The sequence below is a fragment of the Siphateles boraxobius genome, unplaced genomic scaffold (assembly GCF_051911475.1).
Source record: "Siphateles boraxobius isolate OS27281-9 unplaced genomic scaffold, OSU_SipBor_1 86, whole genome shotgun sequence".
NCBI classification, from domain to species: Eukaryota; Metazoa; Chordata; class Actinopteri; order Cypriniformes; family Leuciscidae; genus Siphateles; species Siphateles boraxobius.
In genome coordinates, this window is record NW_027509215.1 from 4,173,434 (window position 1) to 4,191,307 (window position 17,874).

The window sequence follows — 17,874 nt, forward strand, 5'->3', positions numbered from 1 at the left end:
TGATTATCTATTGTCTGCTATATATACTTCTTATTTATTAAATCCAGGCAATTGGTTGATGAAACATTGATTAAAATTAAGATACAATTGGTACAAATCGAAATTCACTTTAAAGAAATTTGTGTCTTCTGTTTGAGGTCTCTGTGAAAGTTTTAAAACAGTCTTTTAGTGCCGCTTCAAAGCGGTCGCGTCCAACGGAGAACTGTAACGTAGCTACATTGTTTTTTCCTCATAAATGCGAACACGAAAAATAAAATAAAATGAATATTTTATGTTCTGTGGAGAGCCAACCCTTCTAAAGTCAGTTTTTGCAATATCTATTAAATGATTTGCTCATCTGTCACTATAAGTAATGTATTTTTATTAATGCATTAAATTAATTTTCTGAAATTTTTTGACGTGATTAATTGGTTTGATTTGATTGGTTAGATAATTGCCATAGCATTTAAGTGATTTGATGAAAATTTTCATTGATTGACATTGTTACTTAAATTGTTACAATTTAGTATGACAATTTTCATAAGAATGTTTACATGTATGAGTGAAATAAATTGTGTTGGAAAAGTAATGAAGAATGAAAGAAAGACATAATTTTCATGTCTCAAATGTGACAGGTAACCTTTAATTTAAGTCTAATTACAATCCCTTCTTCACTTCTTCTCTCTCTGTCTCTCTCTCTCTCTCTCTCTGTCTCTCTCTCTCTCTTAATTTTAATTTTAATTTCAGTCTGCATAATTGGCATGACAAAATCGGTACGTTTATATTGTCAAAGCAGTGGCAGCTAGGCTGTGTACAACATGTCTGCAATGTAAAGTACAATAACATGTTAGTGCAAAATTAAATAAAGTGAAATATTAAAATTAGGAAAGTGTACAATTTTAACAAATTTAAATAACTGAATAAAGAAGTAATACAAGATCCAGTTTATCTACCGATGAGGGAATCAAGTCAGACGGATCATTCATTGTCTCTTATATTGTGCCAGGAAGTTGTGCTTCTAACACACAGCAGTTTTTGTGTTCTCCTAATAGAAAGGACCATTTTTTCATTGTTTGATAGTGTTTTAAAAGTGTGGTGTATGCACTTCATTTAACATTGTTCAGATATCTTTGTATTGTATGCATTGTTAGAAAGTGCAGCTCTGTCTGGATTTCGTTCTGATGTCAGTGCGTGGACTCAACCTCTGTTCCTGCGGCAGCCATGTTTTCCTGTCTCTACTGAGAGCTTGTGTCCACTGAGTCTGTATCTGCTCAAGGTGGCTCTCAGTTCTTTGTCTGTCAGATAGTCTGCATTGGCTTATTCTCTCTATAGGCCCAAATAGGATTGCATTTTACTTTGTTGTTGTGTTTGAGTTTCCCAATGAGTAATGTAATTGTGTTTCATTTGTGCTGTAATTTGATTTAATTAAATAAGTTTGGCAGTATTGTTCTGGTTCAGAGCATCAGTGTGATGAGGGTCAGTACATGATCTGGAACAGTTGAGAGAAGCTATGGTTTCTTTGCTCAGCTCTTGGTATTGCACTTGTAATGGTATTAGTGAGAGTCAATGAATTTGAGATGTTTCCAGAATTTCATTGCTCTTTTATAAATAGTGGATATTTTGCCTAATTCTGCCATGCATGCATTATTTGTTGTGAGCAATATCCTTGTAGGATATTTATTTACATATTTATGCATGCAGGGTCTCAGTTGGAAGTTTTCCCTCATTTTGTGAATTCTTGATTTGGATTTGTCAGTTGTCTCCACACCCCACTGCCATAGAGGGCAATTTGCTCAATCTAATATTTGATCCTAATATTTTCAGCTAAATTTTAATTGGGATCTCTATGAGACTCTCTCTTTCTCTCTCTTCTCTCTCTCTCTCTCTCTCTCTCTCTCTCTCTCTCTCTCTCTCTCTCTCTCTCTCTCTCTCTCTCTCTCTCTCTCTCTCTCTCTCTGTCCTTTTTCTCTGATCTCTGTCTCTCAGAGTTTCATGACACAGAAGATAACTTCCTTTTAAAAGGTCAGGGCCTCCATTAACTGCAATAAAAATGGAATTAATGCGTGTGAGTGTGTGTTTTTGTGCGCCTGTGTGCGTGCGTCCGTGTGTGTGTGTGTTTCTGGTTTCAGGCTTGCTGCTTTTAGCCCAGAGGTAGAGAATTATGAGTCATCTCATATTGGCATCTTTAAAAATACATTAAGCTTCATTCAGAATGTCTCTCAGTTAACATGCCAACATTAGTCTTCATAAACAATACTACAATATTACATTTCTCTAATAGAACGCTCTATAATAACAAGCCCACGCACGGCAAAATCATAATCCATAAAAGCCCACGTACGCTGTTTGATCTCAGCCTACAGCACTTTGTGATTCTCCTGTGCTTCCTGCTACTTCTCTCTCTGTCTTATCTGTAGACACTCTGTCTATACCGAGAGCGAGCGACACGTACAGCTGCATCCCTCACAATTCTACAAACACACCCACAGATTAGTTGATTTATAATGGAAGTGAGCTAGTCGCGACAAAACTAGACTGCTCATGTTATAGTTTACAAATTATTATTTGATGCAACAATATTAGAGTGCTTCTCAACCAAATCATGCGTATGTTTTTTTTATCCATGACTCAATTTTATTTTTTAGAATGGGTTTGATCGTTTTTTCTCACATCAGCAAATGACTAATTAGAATCAGTAGATTTGCCACATCATATTATAACTTACAGTAAGTTCATATTTTGAAATTTAATTTGATTGTAGCTAAATATTACTTTGAATCTGTCAGCATTATGCAGCACGTGTAGCAGGAAGTGTAACCCAGCAGTCAGTTGGAAAGTGATGCTGTTATTAAAAAAGATATGAAACAATACACAAGGCCAATACAAGGTTTTGTTTCAGTTGAATGAATTCAATCTCAGCGATCTCTCCATGCTGTTGTGAATACAGAGTTGAACCCATAGCTCAACACGTACAGTGCCAGTCTGATCCATAGAAAGAATCCCGAAATCAGTGATCCAGGTAACCAATGAGGTCTATAATACCTATCTGTAAGCATTCTCATTCATCATAATGGCATTTTCTCGGCTTGCACAGTACTCCCTGGAAGTATGCTTATTAACTGTGTACACTGTAAAACCGAATAAGTTGGCAAAACTCAAAAAATGTAAGGCGATCAGTTGCCTCAATTTTTTTAAGGTAAAAAAGTTAAAGTATAGTAAGCAGAACTGGCAGATTTGTATTCATGCATTTAACTTAAAACTTTCATGTAATCTCAATGTGAACACTTTTATTAGTATAAACTTAGCTAGCTTTAAGCTAGTTTGCTAACATACATAAGTTGTTTACATGTAAACAATAGTTTGTTATACAGTAGCTCTTGCTGTATGAGTGCATCAATATAAAAGTTGTATTTGCTCTCAAATCAAGCTGCATGCACCCATTGTCACCATGATGGTAATCCTAAAACCAACATTAACAGAAATTCTTCTAAATTAGCATAATTGAATCACTACTAAATCACCCACTTAACATTAATCTTGCAAAAAAAAAAAAAAAAAAAAATATATATATATATACACAGTATATATATTACACTTTTAGCGTTTACTCTCCCTTTCGAGTACTCTCCTTTTCTCCCACTCGAAAGGGAGAGTAAATGCTAAAATAAAGTGTAATATGTATTTATATATATATATATATATATATATATATATATATATATATATATATATATATACATATAAACTTAAATTACACTTATTAGTTCAGACAAATTAACTTGTATGAGTATTTAGCACTTTCTTTTTCTTTCAAGTTCTGTGAAAGTGCTAAATACTCATACAAGTTAATTTGACTGATCTAATTAGTGTAATTTAAGTTTGTCCTACTCAAACTCAAACTAATTTATTATTTTGAGCGTTAGGCTTTACAGTGTAGTTTGGGCTCTTTTGTTTATTTTGAATAAAATAATAATAATTTGAAGTAAAATTTATATTTTTTAAATGAAATTAGAGCTGCACGACTAATCTCGATTCAAACACCCATACAATCGCATTCCTAAAAGACAACGATTCGCCGGTGTGTATTAAACCTTTGACAGAATCACATTGGAACAATCAAATCTGTGTTTGCGCTGCCGCTGTATATATAATTTAGATATAAACACTGTTTTCTACGGTAGCAATCAAAATTGAGCAAATCACCTTTTGAAAGTAACTTGCCACTTTAAATAACGATTGTATCAATTACATTTTCTACACCACTAGGTGGTGAAAAGTGACTGTTAAAAAGTATATTTGTCATTGAATCGTTTTTTTGAGATTTGTTCAAAAACGCTTATCCATTAATGAAACAAGTTAAGTATTTACAAGTGAGTAATTATAGCATTTATTCAAACCAATGTTTTAAAATTATTCTTTCAAAATAATTAAACATTTTTAAATAAACAGCAGCAATTAACTGAACCATGAATTTCACCAGAACCATGTAAATTACATGTTATTATGTCCAGTTGTCTGTTCAATTACACAATCGTGGGAGAATCGTGATCTATTTGAAACAAACAAACAAAAAATCTTGATCCTCAATTTATTCAGAATCGTGCAGCTCTATATGAAATGTATTTAAAAAGTAAATGTTATGTTTTATTTGAATCCAAAATAGATTTTGTCTTAATGTACCACTTTGCAAGGTGCTGGATCTCCATAGACAAAGTGAAAAAGATTGTTTGAGTTGTGAATGTGTGCATTGAATTGTATGCAATAAAAAGATAACATCATAAAAATAACAGCAAAAAAACATCTCTAGCAGGCTGCATACAAAAAGAAATGTACATTTAAAAATGTTGTAAATAAAATTATTTAGAATACAATATATAGAAAATTGGAGTATGTTTTACAATTAAAAAAATACTATTTTAGTATCTCTACATCAAAATGTTATGTTTAATTTAGTGTTACTTTCTGGTTTTTTTTTTTAATTATCCGTAAAATTTATAGCAATTTGAGTAAAAAAAGTGATAGCAGGAAGAGTACATATTGAAATATAGCCCTATGAATCAGAATTGAATTAATAATTGAATTTGTGATTCTCTACACATTTTTAGCAGCTTATGCAAAAATATTCTTTTAAAAGTAATGTTCCCCAGTACTGCCTTTGTGTTTCATAGGTCTTACCAGGTGGTATTGCCATCCTGCGAGCAGAGGTGGCATGTGCCACCCAGTTGGGGGAAGTGGCACTTTGCCACTGCCAGCCGTGTCATGTTCACTGGAGGATGTTTGAGATGGTGTGTGTGTATGCGGTCCACGGTCCATTAACAGAAGGACTGATTTGACACCAGCCCCGTCCTCCTGTTTGTGTGTGTGTGTGTGTGTGTGTATTTAAGACAGGCAACTCCCTTCAGCAGGACAGATTGCTTTGCTGGTCTATGGGGTGACACCTGCCTCCTGCCAAAACAGTCCCACTGCTCACTGAGGACCTGCTGAGAGCCGTGTCTGTCTACCTTGGCAGCCACTCCTATTGGCTGCCTGCCACAAGCCCCTCCCACTTTCCACACCATCTTGAGGTGCATGAAGTGGGGAGGGACTTCCCATAATCCCCATTTGACTGACAGCGGGAGAGGGCCGCCCCCTGAGGGGGTTTCACTGCCGGGGGAAAAGTAGCCAGGACAACATGTAAAGCAAAGCAGCACACTGGCTGTTCAGAATAGCACTTCCATATTATGCTTACTAATTGTGAAGTTTGAGCAAATCAAGAGCAACTGATTTTTTACAATGATCTCTTTTTCATTAACTGGTCAGAATTTATACAAAATTAGTTGCAAAATAAAATAACAGAATAGTTTCATGTAATTAAATACTTTAAAAAATAATTGAAAATAATTATAAACTGTAAATTAAGTAGAAAGTAGAATTAAAATATGATTTTAATATTTTAATGATAAAATATTATGAATAATTGTTAAGTCATATTGTTATTAATTAAAACATTTGCTAAATCAAACATGTAACTTGATCAAATCATACAACAAAGTGGCATTCTATAGTATGATATTATTGCTTGCATACTGTTTCCCATACTGTTTTCAAATGTCCAGGGGAAGCATTCCGTGTTCTAAGAGCAGAATGCAATAAGTAGTTTGCTAGTATTTGATTCTGAACATATTCACATGGGGCATTTTCTTTCAGATTAATTTGTTTGTCCACAATCAAAGGTATCCTTGATAAGACGTAAGAGTCTTTAAGAAATCACAAAACAGAATCTGAGATTGTTTGTTCTGCTCATTATAAAGAGCTGTTGTTTATTTATTTATTTTTAAATCATGTTAATTTGTGTCAGTCAGCACTGCGGTTAGTTAATCTCCAGAATAGCAGTGTTTCTGACAGGTTTTAAGGCAGATTGTGATCTGTCGCAACGCATTTAAAGGGTTAATAATCCCCCAGAGGTAATGGGGTATGCAAATTAAGGTGGAAACACTATTTTGAGGAACGGTTTCTGCTTTTAAAGTGCCTTTTAAAGTTTATTATGCTCTTTTAAAGGCTCCCATTTTAGTTCTGGAGGTTTCCTACAGTTGGTTTACATGCATCCAAGGTAAAAAAACCTGTATTTTTTTCACAATATACATTGCAGGTTCTTCACTTCTTCTTCATCTCAGTGTCTGAAACTATTCGATCAAGGATTTGGTTTCTCTAAACTCCTTTTTTCCGAGAGCCTACTCTGCTCTGATTGGTCAGATGACCCAGTCTGTTGTGATTGGTCTACCGCTTAAAGCCTGTGTCGGACACGAAACGCCATTACCAAATCTGGCTTCCACAGGCATCGTATTTTCAGTGATACGAACAGTAACGATGGCGTTGTTTTTACCGTATCAGGTTGTCATCCTTTGGAAGTGCATGCAAAGTGGATTTGCTTTCACAGAAAACAGCATCTTCTTGACATGTCCAACACAAACCAAATCCTTCCAGGCTTCAGCTACATGATAAAGGGCAGGTCAAAGTAAACGTTGTTCACAGGTAGCCATTGAAGAATAGGCTGGAATTTTGCAAATTTGTTACAAACATCTGTAGGTTATTGCAGGAAATAAGGCTGGAATTATTGAGGACTTGTTTCAGGCAGATCAGAATCAATTCTTTATTTTTTAAAGACAAAACCTCCATTTATCGTGCACTTTGATATTTGAAACTTTGCAGAACTTTAACACACTACATGAAAGGTAATATTCGAAAAAGCATAATAGGGGCTAGTTCACCCACAAAATCTTGTAATTCAGCAAATATTGATTGAAATTTCAGTCAGTTCCTAACACAATTTGTCATATGTCATAATACTCACAAGCTTTATATAATATATAGTATTATAATATAAAACTTCTATTTGGCACAAGTCATTCTTTTATAGTGATGTTTTATGAGTTGACAGCATCCATCCCTTTTTCCTTTCATTGTGTGGAAAAGTTTAGAATAAATAATCATTCAACAAAAAGAAAGGTTGAGTAAATGATGACAGCATTTCTTTAAAAAAGGATGGCAGATTCACACACACACACAATTGTTCATCTGATGCCCTAAATGACACTAGCTGTTCTTATTTATTGATGGCCCAGTGGTGAGGTCATGATGGTGTTTGTGAGTGTCCTTCATTATTTATGTCAACGCTCTAGTGCACTTCATGTGTGTTTTATGGCTGGGATGATGTCAGGTGCAGACTTTTTTCATTTCTGTTCATTTACCACTGTGAGGATGACACATATTTAGGCATACCGTCTTGTTTGGTAAATTACTGACAACACATCAAAACCTCCTGCCCCTTCACATGTCACTCATACACGATATGAACCTCAATTATTAATATCACTGTTATTTTTTCCCCTGATTATTGTTATTATGTTGCAGTTGTTAAGAAACAGATTTCGCCTTCGGCCATCACAGTGGGGGTTTTCGTGTGTAGCGTGGGTTTTCAGCGTCGTGCTGCTGTGAATTTTGATGAGACCTTGAAAACTAAATTGAATGTTGCAGCAAGTCTTGCTTTTCTGTATCTGAGAGTCTTTACTAAATCGGTCTCCTTTTTCTCACTCCCGAAATACTGTTTCATTTTGGCACTTTTTGCTTTCGCCCACAACACAAGCACAGAACAAAGTAAAAAGAAACTGTCAAAACAGACACAGAAAAAATGTGACGCATATAGATCATAACAGTATTCGGGCAGGTAATATAGGGACACATTGTAAATAATACTACTATTCAAAAGGTTTATTTATTTACTTATTTTTTATTAGTAATTTTATTTAGTAAGGATGCTTTAAATTGGTCAAAAGCAACAGTAAAGATGTTTAAGTTACAAAATATTTTTATTTCAAATGCTGTTCTTTTGAACTTTCTATTCATCTAAGAAAGACTCCTGAAAAAAATGTTTCCTCAAACATGTAAAAGTTGATGTATGTCATTTTTTGACTAAATCATACAAATACCATAATTTGTTTGCAGATATTTAGGAAACATGCTGAGTTCACAATACTCGTTTCTTTGAAAATTTCAACCGCTATCTGTCAATCTTACATACTGCACCTTTAAGCAGCACAGCTGTTTTAAACATTGATAATTATTTATTTATTTATTTATTTATTCATTTATTTGACATGGACATTGCAATTAAACATAGTACAAGACAAGTCTGTAACCGATGCTATGCAAAAAGAGTTTATAGCTATTGCTAATTTTCAACTCCAGTCCATGGTTGGGCCTTTACATTACAACATTTGCTATTTCATTTCGATTTCAATCAGAAATGTATAACAAATGTTTCTTAAGCGGCAAATCAGCATATTAGAATGATCTCGGAAGGATCATGTGACTCTGAAGACTGGAGTAATTCCATCACAGGAATAAATTACATTTGAAATTATATTCAAATAAAAAAAAAAATTGTATAATAATTTATCACAATATAACTGTTTTTACTTAATTTTTATCACATAAATGCAGCCTGGGTAATAAAAATAGTGTCACTGTCCAGCTGTAAGTTAGTTCCATGTGGATTCATCTCTGTTGTAAAAATCATTAGTTATGATTTTTACAATGGTTTTTGTGATTTTTATAACAAAATTAAGTCATCTTCAATAATAATTTGGGATAATTATGGTTGATAATGTGTTTAAACCAGTGTCAGTGCTTGCCAGTGCATTATACTGTATATTTTAGTGTTTGAACAGATGCACACACTGAGGTAACGCATTACATCATCAATATAAGAATATACATCTTATTTGTTGCATTTTATAACTGTCTATAGTTGGAATGAACCAGTCTAATTTAATTTTCACACACAAGATTTCATCCTGGTTTACTCTTATCTGTTAAGTTTCTTATATCATGGTACATTTTTATTTGAGCCGACTGATGAGTGCAAACTAAAATCCAATGGAACTGCATCAGTTCTGCTCTGAGACATTAACTGACAGGTGAATCAGCTTCTGTGTCCTGTGAAAAGTAGTTTTCGCCATTAAGTTTATTTTTTTCTTTTATTTAGCTTTTTCCATATTTCTCAAATTATTATTTGCCTTTCATCTCTTCCAAATTAACAGGAAGCTTTCTGTTTTCTTATTTTTTTTTCAAGTATAAAGGAGGCTGTTTTTTAAGGTGAACATGAAACACTGTTTGCAACGCATTTCACTTCCATAACGTGATTGTGTTCTCAAATTAATTGAGGCATTCAACGTGAAATAATGTTGGAAAGGATTTGATTTTTTTTTTTTTTTATCAGAAATTGATTGGATCTTAAATGGTCAATTTCGATGTCGTGTTGACTTGAAAGCTGCTGTGGAAAAATGTCTACATTGCTAACCGCACTATATATTTAAATGACAATAAAATGATAGTATGCCATTTCTTTATTTTAAAAACGCACTCTAATGCAAGGTACACATTCCCAGACAAAAGTCGTGGCGATTTCTGTGGCCCAGGGCTCCTGAACGGTGGTCCTACATCTTACAGTGGTTCAAAGACGGCCATTGTCACGGTCTTGCGAACAAAGATACCCTGCGATAGTGTCAGAAATTTAGCATGATCCTCACTGTGTGTTTGCTGCAACGACATGCGTCAAATGACTAGCCAATAAAAATGCAACATAAAATGGTGTATTATTCAACGCTACATGGCACTTAAACTTAAAACCACTTACCTCAAGCTCCGTTTACAAAACTGGCATGCCAAGTTAGCCTCTTTTCCCTAGCCACGACCGCTTCCATATTCTCCTCTTTCGCCGCCGCCTCTTTTTTCAGTGCAAATAAAAACCACAAAGTGCGATTCATCTTGCTCTATTTGTTTTCCACTAGCGCATGCTGATGATGTTTTATTATTCTATACTAACTTGCGTTGTAGCCTACAATTCAATAGGTATCATCATCGTACAGTCTACATACAAAGCGTACCCAAGTTTTTAGATCCACATCGTACAGTGTGATTTAAATTGATCTTATGAGAGTGTCCAAATCGCAGAGTTTGTATATTTGCTGCTATTATGCCTGCTATTTGAGAATAGCAGCTATACCGCTGGGGGTCGGGACCATAGATATGTACACAATGCCACAACATTGTGCAGCTTCTGGTTGTGAAACCGCCGAGATTTAAATTCCCGAAGAAATGGGATAACCTTTCACAGGTGAGAATATGTTGGCTTGTGTTTTAATATATATGAACTCAATATTTCAGGTTTTTACACTATGGTAACGCTTTAGTGACGTGTTAGCTAATGCTTTTGCCTTGTTGTATTGTGTTAGTTTAGCAAAATCATCTGCTGAAATCTATTGTAGATATTGATAATCATACATGCGTCTAACTTTGGTTGCAGACAATTTGCTCTCGAATTTTCATGGACTGGCTTTGAATGTTCCAATATGGTGGATGGCTTATGAATCGAGGCCCATAGAAACAGCCACTAATGAGGCATATATGTGTGTGTGTATATATATATATATATATATATATATATATATATATATATATATTAGTCCTGACCCCCACTAGGGATCGCTAAAGATTTACCAGGGGTCGCCAAGCTCACTCTAGTCTGAGGGTTACAAGTAGGGATGAAACGGTTACCAGTTTGATATAATTCCTTTTGAATGTACATGATTATGGATGTATGTACAGAACGAATGTACAGAATGATAACAGGATTAATTATTTGGCCAATTATAGTCTATCACCCTCTCTTTCTCTTTTTACGCACTTACACACACTTTCTCTCGGTGAGGCGTTGATGGAGTTTAGAAAGTGAAATCTCATCACTTTTCACTCACACACATTACAGTCTCGTCTGCTCCTAAATGTCCTTTTTTGATGGAATCAGTGCTCGTCTGCGGCTGTTCAAAGAGCCTCATTTTATTAAACTCCCCTTCCAAAAAGGAACGTGTTATTGCTTAGAGCCAGAGGTTCCATTTGTATAGCTTACATGACTAAATAGAGAGCTCAGTTTTCTTTTCTTTTGGGTATCAATGTCATTTCAGATGTTTCTCCTATAATCATTTTGGAAAACTGAGTACTTGTACAGAGCTATACAGTTTAAATAATATAGATAAAAGGTAATTTGGACTTTGATGAGAATAATTGAGCTTATATTGAGATCTTTTATTGCAGACCTTGGTACTGTCTCTTGAAAAATCTGAGCACAGTTTGTGACATTGTTTAAATCTCTTCTAAAACTCTAAAAGAAACAAATATGCAATGTTTAGGGTATTTTTCTAAAGGGAAACATCTGATAAGTGATGGACTTAAGATAAGGTCTCCATTTGGTCTCATTGCTATCTGGGAGAAACAAATGTGTGAAATCTCTAATTGTTTGAAAAACGTGTCCATCTCTCTCTGTCTTCTCTCAGGAGCTGTCTGAGATGAACTCCACACAGGTGAGGAGTCAGACGAATACGGCTCGTGTGGATGGACTACGGCCGGGCACCATGTACGTGATGCAGGTTCGAGCCAGGACTGTTGCTGGTTTCGGCAAATACAGCAGCAAAATGTGCTTCCAAAGCCTCACAGATGGTACGAACCCCCTCGCGCGCGTGTGTGTGTGTGTGTGTGTGTGTGTGTGTGTGTGTGTGTGTGTGTGTGTGTGTGTGTGTGTGTGTGTGTGTGTGTGCGGAGGCGCTCTTTGGATCTGGGTGATTTCATTCCTTGAGCACAATTTTTTTTGAATTGTGTCGAAAGAAACACTCCACTATTCTATTTTTTATGCTCAGTATATTTTTGAATGATCATCACTAGCCCCTTTCACACAGAGATTCTGGAAAATACATTGCTAATGTGTCCTGGGATTTGCCCTGGGTTCATTTGATTTTGGTTCATTCACACTAACAGTAATTTTCTGGAATCTGTGCGTTCGTTCACACACATCCCGTAAAGATTCCCTAAAGACACGTGACATCAGGATGTGACGTGGATTGTTTTAAGTTTGCTTATGATCTACAAAACCACGCTTGTACATTTTGTTTCCTGATTCGATCATAAACTAGTGCATCGTCCGTCCGTCTGTCTATCTGTCTGTCTGTCTATCTATCCGTCTATCTATCTATCTATCTATCTATCTATCTATCTATCTATCAATCTATCAATCTATCAATCTATCAATCTATCAATCAATCTATCAATCTATCAATCTATCTATCTATCTATCTATTAGGGGTGGAGCCGAACCCGAATACGGTATTCGGAAAGGCACAAATAACGTGTTTTTTACGAATACTTATTTCGAACAAATACTTTAGAAAATATTTGTATTCGGGAACAAGAAAAACTTTATATCAAAAAGCTGCGTTTCCTCACGAGACCGTAGTTCGCGAGTGAGTGAGTGACGTTCAGGAAGAGGTGACTGACACAGGCTGCTCCACACAGCAACAGAGAGGGCTCGGCTGAGCGAAAAAACACTTAACTGCATTACTATTTTTGTTGAATAGATTTTTGTACCTTAACTGGGTTCCGGAGGCAGTTTATAACTTTCGGGAAGTGGAGTTTGATCGGGAGATTATTTCATCACGCTGCATTATTGACGTCTGCAGCCGGGTGCTCTCATGTTCGCTCTGTTTACGTAGCTCTGTTAGCTCCGTAATTATTTGTTTTTATTACATGGCTTGGTTAAATTCTAATGTAGAATGCGGTCTGTTATTTCCATGGTTATTTCTTAATAACAGACCGCTGCTAAGAATAACACACCGTTGCCATGAAAAACAGAGCGTTGCCATGGATTCTAAACGTAGAGACGGAACGGACTATTTTTTTTAGCGGAAGCAATACAATCGTTTTTAAATCAATAAACTCCTTTTTAAATCAATATTTTGAGTAGAATTATTGATTTATTTGGTAGGTAGCCATGTAGTAAGCGGGATAATGTATAGCGAGGTGGTTGTTATAGCGAATACAAACCCTTCAGGCTGATTCAAGACCCCTCCGCTTCGCGTCAGGCTCATAATCAACCGCCTCGCTATACATTATCCCTTACTTATTCTGTCTGTTCAGCGTCCTCCAACAAGGACGGGGGGTGGTGGGATTCATAATGTTCACAATGGTATTTTATTAGTTGTTGGTTTAACCATGGATGAGGTAATGGCTGTTATGTTATTTTCTTTTCAATGACGTTCCTTGGTACATGTTCATTGCTGGATTTATATAATTAAAGAATACTTACACTATAACGTAAATTAGAAGTGTAACGCAAAAAAACTAGATTTTTACGCCTATTTTGGATTTTACTCGAATACAAATACAAATACTTTTCCCCCCTCAACAAATACAAATACAGATACAAATACCGGCTGCTTTGCACACCCCTACTATCTATCTATCTATCTATCTATCTATCTATCTATCTATCTATCTATCTATCTATCTATCTATCTATCTATCTATCTATCTATCTATCTAGTCTTATTTGTTCGTCCCAGCAATCTAACACTGTCTTCACTCTCTTTCTCTCTGTTTTTTCAGTCTCTCGCTCTCTCTCAGCGGAAGTGAGTGGATGTGTTTATTGTGTCTTAGGGCTCATTTCATTTATTAGTTCTGAAAACACTCTCACACACACACACACAAGCAGGAAAAAATCAGTTTGTTTCATTTAGAGTGCATTTTATTTTTTCCAAGTCCAGTCTTATTTCTTTTTTTTTGTTGATGTTCTTTGGAAATTTAGGCCATTTCAAACTTTAAAATGAACAACAAGAAACATAAAGCCTCTCTCTCTCTCTCTCTCTCTCTCTCTCTCTCTCTCTCTCTCTCTCTCTCTCTCTCTCTCTCTCTCTCTCTCTCTCTCTCTCTCTCTCTCTCTCTCTCTCTCTCTCTCTCTCTCTCTCTCTCTCTCTCTCTGGTAACCTCTGTCTCTCTCTTGGGTTTGATTAATGGCATTGTATCTGTAGTCTAGCATATCCTGCCTGATGACTGTGCCAGGGACACACACACTTTGGATGCCAAGGGGGACTGGACTCTACAGGACAGAAAGACATCCGCCAAGCAGCTGGCTAGTTTCTGGAGCACCACACACACACACACACACACACACCCACACACACACACACACTCACACACACACACAGTTTACCTGTCCAGCTCACTTGCGCATCCATTTTTTAGACTTCATCTTTTACACCCTCCTTGTCTTTTCTGTCACATTGGTGTAAATATAACTGAACTGCACTGGCAATCTGGGACACACACACAAAGAGACACAGGACTAATATGTGAACATGTTTTTAGACAATGTGATGTATGCTCTCACTGGACTATAATTTATCCACTTGAGCTTTACACCTGCAATCATGCATTTTTATCCAAAGTCACTTACATTGCATTCAATGTATCAAACCCATGACCTCGGCATTGCTACAGCAGCACCATATTCTACTGTTTGAGCTACAGGATGTGCAGGATACACACACAACACTTCTGTCAGGACCACTATCTTCAAATACGATTGACAATTAGTTTTGGGCAAGAACTCCCTGCGCATCCATGCAGCCTAGCGTGGATAAGAGCAGGAAGAGCAACAATAACCCCACTTAGGGTAAACAGAACAGAACCAACATGAATGTATTGCAGATATCCTTAATTCAAGATATTAAAGTACAACATAATCGAGAATTTAATCTGATTAAAGAAGGATCAGAATGACATACTGACTGGACAAGAGGAGGAGCTGGGGATGGAGGAGGGTAATTAGCTCCTGAGAAACGCGATAGCTGCTGATAATACAGAAGGAGCTTATATATGTATACAGTGATAGGCATCGTATTCCTATAGGTAGACATGGATCAGCTGAGAGTCAGCTGATGCAAGCTTGACTAGCGTGACCTGCCAAAACTGACCCTACAAGCACACAAATCATTCAATCATTCAATCAATCAATCACATACACGCATATGGATACAACAAACTTGCAAATCAGCATTTAAAATACACACTCAAAACATGCATGGCTTATTTGCATGTTTGTTGCATGCGTGTGTGCATGATTTGTATATGTGGTTTTAATTGTTGATTTTTATGTTTATGTTTTGCATGTTGAATGTGTGATTTACATGTTTGATTTGTGTTTCAGTTTCAGTTGTTGTGTGCAATCTGTGCTACAAGTTTTGTTGTGTTTGTTGCATGTTGTGTTTGTGCATTTGCATGGCTTAATTGTGTTTGTTGCATGCAGGCTTTGCATGTTTGTTGCATGCTTGTGTGTATTCTGATTTGAATGGTTGAATAGTTTTTGTGTTTGTGTCATTTGCTGCATGCATGTGTTGGTTGTGTGTATTTGCAACACCTCAGTTTCAAACACCTGAAACTGGAACACAAAATAGTCATTTAAATCACACCAGCATGCAATACACATGCATATGTCAGTATACATAAACAAACATGTACTAAAAAAAGACGGACTCACACATATACGGTTCATCACACAGTGAAGACAAATAGTATTTACACTTAATTAAATTAAGTTAATATACAGATTGATGTCACACTGATGAAGACAAAACTTCCTGTGCGTGCATGGAGGCGTCTCCATGCCGTCATACTCACTAAAGTAATTAGTGCCCGCGTTCGCTCCGCGCCAGCTAACGGGTACATCCACTGGCATTCTGCCATGGCACGACATTCGTTACGACAATTAGCACCAATCACGGGGGAGAGAAGTCCACCTCACACACACACCTTCTCCAGAATCACAACACATGCTCTCCCTGGAGTCTCTCGCTCTCTCGTTTTGACAGCCAGGTGTAATGACGAAGAAATGATTCTGTTAAATGAGGTGTGTTAAAGCCCAGTGCTCACAGAGACTGCTCTACTTCCTGTTGGACATTATGGATTTAGCCAGCATGCTATGAACGACTATCAGTGCGATTGATAAAATCTAGTATGCCATGAGACACATAGTTACACAGTCACACATATGAAATGTTTCAATACACCCTCGTTCAAAGAGAAATTATTTGTGGAAAGTCACATGCCGTTCAAAAGTTTGGGTTCGGTAAGATTGTTTTAATGTTTTTGAAAGAAGTCTCTGTTCACCAAGGCTGCATTTTATTTGATCAGAAATACAGTAAAAACACTAATATTGTGAAATATAGTCCCTGTCTACACCTGGTATTTAGATGTGTTTTGGTCGATCGGATCACAAGTAGACGAGGGAGACACATTCCAGTTTATACGTTTACACGTATTTAAATCCATCTCTTTTGTCCACTTTCAAACACTTCTGTCCTGATTTCTTTAAGGGGAGGGTCTATGGGCAGGTTAATGAATGTTTTTTTTTTTTTATCTTTCAATTAAGCTTGCGTTCCCCGTAATGTTAACACATTAGGTCAGTAGGCAGAGAGTAGACGGTCTTTTGTTGCTGTTCAAACGCATTTGACCACATGAGTGTTTACACTTCGAAAGCAAACTGGTCAAATGTGTTTTCGACTACCTCTGGAAGCGGTTGAAAGTGGACAAGCTCAAAATCTTTTAGACCCCTTTTACACCGGTATTTAGCGTCATCCACTTGTGATTGGATCGACCAAAACACATCTTAATACCAGGTGTAAACAGGGATATAGTTCCAATTTAAAATTACCGTTTTCTATTTTGATAGATTTTTTTTTTATTCCTGTGATGGCTGAATTTTCAGCATCATTACTCCAGTCTTCACTGTTTCCATCAGAAATCATTATAATATGCTGATTTGCTGCTCAAGAAATATTTGTATTATTAACCGTTTAAAGATCAGTTGTTTGCAATGTATCCCCAAACTTTTGAATGGTAATGAGCCAAATGCAACTCATACATAGCAAGTTTACGTACAATGCAATGAAATTCATAAGTAACCACTGTTTTTTTTTGTTTTTCATGTAGCTAGCAGCTTTTTCAAGAGATTAGATCTGTCTGTCGCACACATAATGACAAATCATGACGTATAATCAGTCTCTCTTGCTCTATTCACCATGCTTCCTCTTGTTTCTTCCCCCCAGCTTTCTTTCTTATTCTATCTGATATTCTCTGTACCTTTTTATGTTAACATAGCTTCATGTAGCTAGCCAAATTTTTTGTGTGTACTGTAGCTAACTATTTGTTAGCATGACTGCAATTTAGCTACTTAAAACCATGAGAAGCTTGTAGCTTAGCAAGCTGTGGCGTCAAAGAAGCTTCTCCAAACCACACAGATGTTTCATGTGCTGGCTGGTCGAGGGTTTGGCTGTATTTGAACATCGAGAAAGGACATCCCATCCTCTTCTTTGTTGTTTTTAGACTGTGACGGTGGGATTTGCTGTGCTGATGTGCCGCACACTTCACTCACACACACTTCACTGGTCACTGTCATTCAGCTGTGTACCTTAAGTGTTTTTCCTTCCCTCTATTCATTCCATCTATCCTTTTCCATCACTCATTCTCAGTTGA

General features: G+C 36.3%; 1 protein-coding gene across 3 annotated transcripts in view; it reads left to right on the plus strand.

Moving 5' to 3' along the window:
* Positions 1–17,874, plus strand: part of ephb1 (EPH receptor B1) — a 267,402-nt gene that overhangs the window by 211,017 nt on the left and 38,511 nt on the right. For all 3 annotated transcript variants that reach the window (XM_077221927.1, XM_077221929.1, XM_077221928.1), the window contains one exon: positions 11,850–12,012. In XM_077221927.1, the coding sequence (XP_077078042.1) occupies positions 11,850–12,012 (163 nt within the window). The remainder of the gene's footprint in view (positions 1–11,849; positions 12,013–17,874) is intronic.